This window comes from Chiloscyllium plagiosum, chromosome 19 (assembly GCF_004010195.1).
Source record: "Chiloscyllium plagiosum isolate BGI_BamShark_2017 chromosome 19, ASM401019v2, whole genome shotgun sequence".
NCBI classification, from domain to species: domain Eukaryota; kingdom Metazoa; phylum Chordata; class Chondrichthyes; order Orectolobiformes; family Hemiscylliidae; genus Chiloscyllium; species Chiloscyllium plagiosum.
The window spans coordinates 11,916,949-11,927,171 of record NC_057728.1 but is presented as its reverse complement, the minus strand read 5'-3'; the positions used below and the strand labels follow the sequence as shown (position 1 = coordinate 11,927,171).

Below are 10,223 nucleotides of genomic sequence, written 5' to 3'. Positions count from 1 at the left end.
GAGTCATTATGATAGTTTATCTCGCTAGCAGGCGCCTAACTCAGCCGGGTATGTTTTTCTCACCTGAAGAACGGTTAGGGGGCATGTAGGAGTGATTAGTCAAGCTTACACAGACCTGTCAATTAACTTTTCTTCCTTACGAATTATTGTCTTTCACTGTTGTCAGTCTAATTAAGAACATGCAATGTTTTGTAAACTTTTGTATAAAGGAAGCCACTTTGTATCAGTACATCAGAATAGCCTGCTGGGGCACTTAAAGAGCTGGTACCCTACTCTTCTAGGTTATTAGAACCTAGTTAGTTTGACTTATAGGTATCAGTGTTATGTTGTAACAGTGATGCTATTGGTAAATAAAGGGGATGACTAAAAATAAGCTAATCTGTCTGTAAGAGGTTTTTTATTCCAAACTTCCAAAGAGTACCATCTCTGGGACAAACCGAGAGAGAGGCTTACAGGCCTGAGTCCATAAGGGATTCCCTGGGCCGTCTCAAATCTGTACTTTAACAGGATCACCCTTTTAAAACAGAGGTTAAAGGAATTTTTTTTCTCTTAGAGGTTAGTGAATTTATGGAATTCTTTACCACAGTAGGCTAATGAGGTTGGGTTGTTAAGGCTGAGATAGACAGACTTTTCATCAGTAAAGCCGTTAAGAGTTATGTGGAAAAGGCAGGAAAATGAAGTTGAGGATTATAAGTCAGATTAGTTGTGATTTTATTGAATGGTGGAGCAGACTTGAGCTGAATGGCCTCCTGCTCCTTCTACTTGGAGGTACACGCACCAGAAAAAAAAATAGAGGGCATATTATTACAACCTGTGCTACTAGCTAGAATGCATGTGTGCAGTCACATGCAAAGAAAAGCAAATGAGTCTTGGCATAGGAAGTTTGGAGCTGCACTCTGACAAGCATCTGTGCCTTCCAAGAAGAAGTGGTGAGCAGTCACAGAAAAGTGGATATTGTCTGTAACTGATGAATAAATGCAGAAATACAGAAATGATGGATTCTTAAATGACTCAAATTTCAAATAACATCATAAATGGCACAAACATTCAATGATTCAGATCTGTCACCGTGAATGTTAAAGTACTCGGTAATACTTTCTGTTTTGATCGCCCGATCAAATAGAAGTGAAATAGTGCCAACATTTGCTCTGATCTGAGCCAGACATTTTTTCTTTCTTAGTTTTACTTGATGCTATGTCAGTGTAATTGGCTTTCAGTCAGACACATGGGAAGATGATGGTGTCATGGTTATAATACTACTAACTGATAATTTAGAGGCCCATACTTCTGTGGTAGACATTAATAAAATCTGTACTTGAAAGCTAGTCTCAGTAAACAATGAAATTATTGTATTTTATCGTAGAAAGACTATCTAGTTCACCAATGGCCTTTAGGAAAGAAAATCTGTTATCTTACTTGTTCTGAACCAATCGCATAACAACTCTAAACTGGTCTCTAAAGTGGTCCACTCTGATCAGGGGTATTTGGAATGGGCAAAGTCTCATCCACATCCCATGACATTAAAAAAAAACAGCCAAGACCAACTTGTTTACTCTTGAGTGTTGTGGTAAGCACTGACAGGTTTATTGGAGTTTGCAATGATGTTTATATTAGGATATAGAAAATCACATGCAGTGGACAGCATGTACTCTTGTTTCTGTGTCGTCTTGGGCAGCAGCAAGTAGAGATTCGGAAGCTATCATATATGGCAGATATGGTGATATTGACAGAATTGTGTACATCATTCCAAAGCAACCCCTGATAGTAACACTCAACAACTAAAAAAAATTGTTTAAACTCACTGGATTTATTGATACCGGTCCTATATCTTTTACTCTTCTTTTAAAAGTTCTTTATATGTAACAGAACCAACAATCTCAAATTACAAAACATTGAACGATAGCACCAGAGGAAACACAGAAAACTATATTCAAAGAAAAGCAACTGTTCAGGGGAGCTGAGCAGTAATTTTCAATGCAGAGGAGGCAGCAGCAGGACTGAGGTGACAAGCCAGGAGAATCCAAGCTGACATTCTCTCAAGCACAGCAAAGTGAATCAGCATGAGAGAAGTCTTCAGGAGGTTGTCAGGTGATCTCATAGAAGTTTTAAAATCATGAGGGGTATAGATGGGGTTAATGGTAGGTGTCTTTTCCCTTCAATTGGGGAATTTCAAGACTAGGGGGCACAATTCTAAGGTGAGCGTAGAGAGGTTTAAAAAAGATATGGGGGCAATTTTTTTCCGCAGAGGGTGGTTTGCAAGTGGAATGAACTTGCTGAGGAAGCAGTGGATATGGGTTACAATGTTTAAAAGACATTTGAATAAGTACATGAATAGGAAAGGTTTTGAGGGATATGGGCGAGGATCTGGCAGGTGGGACGGGTTTAGTTTGGGATTATGTTTGGCAAGGACTGGTTGGACCAAAGGGTCTCTTTCTGTGTTATATGACTGAGCGTAACTCAAATCAAATCTTGTCTTTTCACTTAAATGTGTGTTGAGCAGGTTCATAATTGAAAACAGGAGATCTCACTGATCAATTCTCCCTGATATTGTTGGGGTTGCTAAGGTCAATTATTTTCCCCACAGATACTCAGTGCAAATCTGTAGGTGATTCTTGACTCTCTACCTCTGCATCAGTTACGGTCATTGAGCCAATTTGCCAATTTGTCTAGGAGCAGGAGTGGGTCATTTGGTCCTTTGAGTCGACTCCACTATTCAATACAGTAGTCCCCTCGTACCTGCGGGGGATACGTTCCAGGACCAACCATGGAAGGCCAAAACCGCGGATAGGAGCGAACCCATTCATTTAAATGGGAAACGTACCTTCCCTGGTCTGGAACGTTCCCTTTTATATGTTTGGGCCACGGGTAACTGAAACTGCAGAAAATTATTTCATGATAAGGGGATGCGCTGTATGATAGCTATTCCTCAATGCCATACTCCTATTTTCTCCCCACATTTCTTGATGCCTTTAACATCTAAAAAAGATTATCAATCTCTTTCCTGAGTCTATTCAATGATTTGGACTCCACAGCCTTTTGTAGTAGAGAGTACACAACAATAGGAAACTTGTTTTTGTCACATATCAACTACATTGAAGTTGAAGTTATTTTTATGCCTTTGTTTCAGATGCAATCTGTTGAAGATCCAGAGCCAAAAGGAATGTTTGAATGCAGTTTGTGCAGGCTTAAAGCTCCATACAGCTACTATGGACAGAAACCACCAAATGCACGATCTCTTGTGTTAGTAAAATTTTGATGTTTGTAACAACATGATTTCCATCAGCAGATAGGTACTTGGGAATCCGTACTATTTATAGAATCTCTGAAACTTGGTGACCACATGGTTCATTTGCTCACTTTTTAAAGGAGCAGTCACGCTTAATTCCAATGTCTATATTTAAAGTATATTCTGACTATTTCAACTTTATGGTCTGAGATTTCCTCTGCATTTACACCCAGATGTACTTGTAATCTGGTTACAATTTACGTAGATGTAGTGTTTATAACAAGGTCAGTCAGGTTGACCTCCTAGAATATGAGTTCCCTAATTAGGACTGTTAATTTAGTCCAATCAGGGTGCCCTAGCTGGCATAAAAGAGTAGAGTGTCAGCCATCCTGTTAACTCTAAGAGCTGGCTTTGAGGGAGTTGGATCAGTATCAAGTGCTCTCCACGTGTAAATAAAAGGTGATTGAGATATTGGTTTCTGTAGTGTTATTTCAGTGGCGACCAGAGAAAAGCACCCTCCTGAAGAATCTCACAACAGTCGTCTTTGAGGGGGTGGGGTGGGGTGATGGTAAACATTTCTTGAATCATGCTGTTAATTGGGAAGCTTGACTTGTTTGATCCTGCCATCGAAGTCTGGGTCCAGTATGTGGAAAAAAAAATGTTATTTTTCCCAGGCAAATGATCGGGGCAGATGGGGAACAATGAGAATTCTTCTGACTGCTTTTTCATTTATTAGGAACTAACTTGCCCAGAGACACCAGATATTAAAACTTTTCAAGAGTTGACAGATTTAGTTAAGGAATATTGTGACCCCAAGACTCCTCTAATTTTGAGAAGCAATCAGTTTCTCGACAATTCGAGAACCAGGGGAATCCATATTGGGATATCTGACTAGGTTAAGATGACTGGCAGAGGCATGTGACTTTGACTTAACCCTTAATGAATTTCTGAGAGACTGTTTGGTATGTGGGATTACTGATGCAACCATACAAAAACAACTACTGGCTGAAGCCCAACTAGTCTTCAAACAGGCACTACAACTGGCTTTATCATTGAAAAATGTGGCAAGTGGAGCATATGAGTTACAGAGTATTCTGATGGAAGTGGACACCCACACCAGTCCGACTGAGCTTGGGGAACACCACTTGAGTAATGGCAATTGTATAGCCTCACTCAGGATACATTCTGAACCGAGGGACTCTTGGTCAGCCCTCGGCAAAACACCAAAACAAAGCCAAATCTTAGCCATATGTTTAAAATTTTCTTCAGGATCTGGGCCAACAAGCCGTGTCATTACTCCCACTAGCAGAACTCAAGACAGCAAAAGGGTCCCATAAGACCTAAATTGAGTAAGAGAACTCAAAGGCCGGTATCCAGGAGAGTGCACATCTTGGAAAATCTACCTGCATTTGGTTTGTAACAATATATTTGGATCCACAACAATATTCACCTAGTCCAAGACGTGATCCATTATTGCCAGAGTGCTGGTCTTGAGCGCCTTTCTCTCCCTTGATCAGGAAAAGACATTCAACAGAGTGGATCACGAGCATCTGTGAGGGACTCTGTGAGCTTTTAGGTTTGGGACACACTTTGTCGCCCAGATCCGACTGCTGTAAGCCACCACGGAGTTTCTAATGAAGGTTAGCGGGTCGCTGATGGCACCTCTACGCTTTGGGACAGGAGTGTCAGGGTTTTTCCCATCCAGCTATTTTATTCTCTGTGTGTAGCTGTTCCTATACTTCTTGCTTCAGCAGCTGTTGGTTTTGGGTCTGTGTGGACACAGGGCTGGAGGTGGTCCAATCTATTTCAAGTCAGGAAATTCCACTGATACCTTTACAGGCATAAATTTGTAATAATGAATGGACCACAAACCCTTGCTAGATCTACTTGAAGACAACAAGGATGTGCAGCCCATAGTTTCAAGTTGAATTCAGCAATGGGTTCTAATACTAAGTGTATAAAATTACAACTTGGAACACTGTCCAGGAGGCGAAGTAGCAAATGCAGATGCACTGAGGCGCCTCCTACTGGCAGATACATCACCGGTGGTACTGCCATTGGAAGAGTCTAACGGTTTTAGATTTTCTGGACGCATCCAGTCCGCTGACAATATTAGACTTGAGTGGTAGAAAAATCTAGTTGTAGCAAAACTAAAACAGTTGGCCGTGATGGGGTAACCAAAGGGCTATCACAAGCAGAACTGAAATCATTTTGGATCCAGAGAGTCCATATCACAGTAGAAGATGGCATATTATATAGGGGAGCAGGAGTGATTGTCCTGAGTAAAGGTTGCTGCCAGACATTGGCTGCGCCCCACCAGGTTCATGCAGGGGTTTCCAAAATGAAGATGTTAGAAGTTATGCCTAGTGGCCAGGATTAGATGCAGCTGTTTTGGTAGGGCAGTGCCCAGAGTGCAAATAAGAATAAAAATTACTGCTGGCAGCTCTCCCACAGTTGTGACAATTGCTGGATAAACTCTGGTCTCTGTTACATATCAACTATCCAGGGGTCAATGTTCTTAGGCATTGTGGACACACACACACACACACACACCCCACTCAAAGTGGCTGGATGTGCATAGAGGGACAATGATAGAAAAACTGCGTGCATCTTTTGCAACACACACTCTCAGGATCATTGGTCACAGATAAAGGGTCATTGTTTATAAGCAGGGAATTTGAGTATTTCCTAGAGTTGAATGGTATTTGACAGATAAGGACCGCCTCCTACCATCCATCATCCAGTGGTCTGACAGAAAGAGTAGTTCAAACTTTGAAGGCAGTTTTAAAGAAACAGCTTCACCAGATGTCCCAGTTCCTATTTAATTATAGGATTACCCCTCATGTAAGTGGGATAGCTCCAGCAGAGTTGCTAATGGGGAGAATACTCTGCACCTGGTTAAATCTGACCTCCTAGACTTAGGGGAGGGTGAAACGTCATCAGGAATGCCAGCGCCGAACACTTGCCTCCTCTAAGTGAGCGAGACAGTTTACTTCAGGGAATGAAGCTTGGTGCCAGAACCATGGAAGTAGCCCTGCATGGGTAAGAGGCATGGTTGATGCCAGGTGAGGTCCAGTGAGTTATGAAGTTCAGGTAGGTGTGACAGTTCTGAACCTGCATGTGGACCATATGAAAGCTGCAAACTTGCAAACAGTGTGGGAGAAAATGTGCCTGTCTCCTCAACAGCCTCTCTGACTGTTCTGTGGGTTCTGCCTTTCCATCAACTGTTGGAGATACCTCGGAATCTGGAATGTACACAGCAGATGTTGCTGCCTTAATGCCTTCGCCGCCTGAAAAAGACAATTTCTTCTGACACGCTCTGGTCGCAAGATGCAAGCTCCTGTGCGTTACACACCATCTGTATCAGAGGCAGAGTTGGAGGAACCTGACCTGGTGTTATAAAACACCAAGAGGAGATACGAGAAAAGAACTATCCTATGTTCTTGGAAGGGATGTGGTGATTGTAACAAGGTCAGCCAGGTGGACCCTCACACAAAATGGGTTCCCTGATTGGGGTTGTTAATCTAGTCCAATCAGGGAGCCTCGGCTGATAGATACCACTGTTAGGTGGTAGTGTGGGGGAGAAAGAAAAGAAAAAGAAACTTGGTCACTGGCAGTTTAACAACATGGTGGCTGGACACAGCTCACTGGTCCGAGACTGGGACTGTTCACCCTGGATATATGGCAAGAACTACACCAAAATAAATCACCTCTCACTGAACAGCGATGGAAATTCCAGCAAACCAGAACAGTCACAAAAAAAAATAAAGAAAAGAAAAGGTGTTGTTGGGGCCCACTTGTGGTACAGTGGTAGTGTCCCTACCCCTAAGCCAGGAGGCCTGGGTTCAAGTCCCACCTGCTCCAGATGTGTATCATAACATCTCTGAACAGATTGATTAGAAAATTATATCGGTTTATCAGGCTATCTGTATGTGATTATGTTTACTATTTCCTTTTTGATTGATGTAAGGTGGGATTTGAGGTTTGTCCTTCTTTCCCTGTGAACTGATTGTACAGTGGGGTTTAGAGTCTGGTTTGCTGCCTCTTTCCCCTGTAAATTGCTGTTTCTTGTATACGGCTGTTAATGTTATATTTTTGTTTGTATTTTGTACTGGTTAATAAAATATATATTTTTTAAAAGTGTCAGAGGTTCTGTTCACTCTGAGAGCTGGTTCTGTTTAGTGTCAAGGACTCTCTACAGGTAAATAAAGAGTGATAGGATAACAGACTCTCTTGAGTTATTTCAGTTGGTGGTCTAAAAGTTTATGAAAGTTTGGGCGTATGCAGGTAACCCATATAATTAGAATAAGCCCCGAGTTGTCTTGATCGTTTATGTCTATCCATCAAACCCTCTGTTTGATCACAATCTTCACCCACCAAATTGGGCATATCCCCAACTCTTAAATGGGAGTATCTTAACTGCACTTGTTCAGTGGGGTCTCACCACGTTTAGGTGAATCAATAAACAAAGTTAATTTCAGGTCTTTTAATTGTGACCTTGATTTTTTTTCACAGAAGCCCCTCGATGGATTAGCTTTATATTAATTTTAAATTCTACACTATTCTAATGATATTGGGCAGGATGATTTGGTGTATCTTAACAGGGGAAAACTGAGGGAGAAATTATGTACATTTTCAGGGCTGACTTGGGTGTTTGTAGTTCAGGAGGAAGCTTCAGACCTTAAACTAGAATGATATCTAGTCACCAAGGATTAAATTACAGAGAAAGATTTCACGGGGAAGGATTATATTTCCTGCAATTTTGAAAATAGGGGTAATATGATCAAAACATTTAATATATTAAGGGACGAAAACAGGTTGCTGGAAAAGCTCAGCAAGTCTGGCAGCATCTGTGAAGAGAAGTCAAAGTTAACATTTTGTGTCCGGTGACCCTTCTCTATTTCTTGAGGAAGGGTCACCAGACCCAAAACGTTAACTTTGATCTCTCTTCGTGGGTGCTGGTAGACCTGCTGAGCTTTTCCAGCAACCTTTTTTTTAATGACATATGGGAAACTGACAAGTTTCTCTATATTTCCTATGTTTTTAGGAGTCTTGGACTAGATTAAAGATTAATGTCACGGTTTTTTAGGAGTGAATCAAGTGTACACTTTTACATGGAAAAGTTGGGAGAGGTTTGAACATTGTTCCACAAATAGTAATTGATGCTAAACCAATTGTTAATTTTAATCTGCAGTAGGTAGATTTTTGTTAGCCAAAGGTATTGAGGCATATGAGGCAATTGAGTTAGGTTATCGATCCACTGTAAATTTAGTGAATGATGAACCAAGCTCAAAGGGCTAAATGGCCTACTGTTTCTCTATTGAATCATAAATGTAGAGATAAAAGAACATTGTTCCATTTCTGATAATGTTTCTACAAAATTCCCTGGATCACTCTCAATCCAAAGATATTACATCAGACTGCCAGGAAAAGTTCATGCCACTTCTAGTAGTTAGTTGGCTCTGTAATGGAATTGACAGAAATCTCGGAATATTTAATTTGCCCTGCTTTCTTGGTGTGTTATGATGGCAAATAAATAAGTTGATAATTTATATGGAGTGATAAAACACTTTTTTTGGGGGGAAAAGCAATCTGACAGACTTATCACATTTAAGAAAAGGTCCTTTCAAGGATTATAAGTATCTTTGTACTTAACATGTGGGATCTAAGTGATCTCATTGATTTTACAGAAGGATAGTCAACATATTAGTTAGTTTTAGGCAGATATAGTCCTTCAGATATTTGCCTTTACTTAATTTTATCATCAATGCTTCAGTTATATCTGATTGACAGATGTTTTACTTCAAGGCTGCTTTTGTACACTCCTATGGCCCTGAGTCTTCCAATTTTATTCAGTTAACTCAGCATTCATTGCATGAAAAACTAATCTTGCACTGCTCCATTTTGATTTTATTAGGGTCTCAAAAATGGTTGAAACCCCTATTCCTGCACCCTTGATAGAAAATACACTCTTCATTATCATGTTCCCTATCTTGAAAGCCTAGAGCCCGCTAAATTAAAAATAAATTATTACTGTTGAAGAAACTGGAAAGTGTTTCTGTGCAAGGGACACTTAGTCCATGGACAATGTATATATACGATGTCAACCTGGATCAAATACAAACACGCGGTTTGTAATTTTTTGTTTCTTTTTAGAGTATTGTTGCAATTACCTCTATTCGAGATAATGTTAGCAGATTAAGCCAATTAAATGTTATGATTTCCAAACTATTGAATGTAACAAATATGAAGAGTCTGGTGTTAGCACTAGCTAAATATATAAAAGCAGAACTGTTATTGGAGATCAACTTTGAAATGAATAAGAAATTATGACTTTGTGAGAATGGAGGCTGGCGTTTACCTATCCATTCCATGCTATTTGTTTAATAAACTTTCTTTTCACAGACTCTTAGAAGAATGCTATACCATGAATGATCCATTCACCCCTCAAAGGGACACATTTCTGATTCTTGGCTCCCACTGTTGTCTGTGCAACACTGTTGTGTGTGTTGGTCAGGTATGTGTACCACATAATTGTTCATATATCAGTACTTTTGGGGGAGAAAGAACTTCGATCACAAACAAAGTAGGCCACAGTTAGCCCTGTATCTCACTTACTCTTGGTTCTGATGCTAAGGCTGGTCAAACTGAAATCATTCCTTCCCATTTCCTCCTTTCCCTGTTCTGTACAACCTTGCTCAGGTGTGCCAAAGAGCCACTCACAACTTGCCCTGCTGCCACTCCATAACTTTGCTTTAGAATCCCTAAGTTGCGTTCATTGTGACTCTCTCTCTCTCTCTCCCCCACACTTTGCTTTGACTTATTCTTTGCCATACTTTGCCTTCCAGACCCTTGCACTGAGACTTCATAGAATCATGATAGAATCCCTACAGTGTGGAAACAGGCGCTACGGTCCAACAGGTCTACTCCGATCCTGTAAAGAGTAACCCACCCAAACTCATTCCCCAAACCTATTACTCTACATTTACCCCTAATT

At 40.6% G+C, this 10,223-nt stretch overlaps 1 protein-coding gene across 13 annotated transcripts in view; it reads left to right on the top strand.

Moving 5' to 3' along the window:
• cdpf1 (cysteine rich DPF motif domain containing 1) overlaps nt 1-10,223 on the top strand; it is an 83,238-nt gene that overhangs the window by 12,480 nt on the left and 60,535 nt on the right. For 7 of the 13 annotated variants that reach the window (XM_043709102.1, XM_043709094.1, XM_043709104.1 and 4 more), the window contains exon 2: nt 9,632-9,743. In XM_043709102.1, coding sequence (XP_043565037.1) covers nt 9,632-9,743 — 112 coding nt within the window. Of the gene's footprint in view, nt 1-1,849; nt 2,089-3,127; nt 3,241-9,631; nt 9,744-10,223 lie in introns of all 13 variants that reach the window. The other 6 variants (XM_043709095.1, XM_043709098.1, XM_043709099.1 and 3 more) reach the window with 3 other exon arrangements.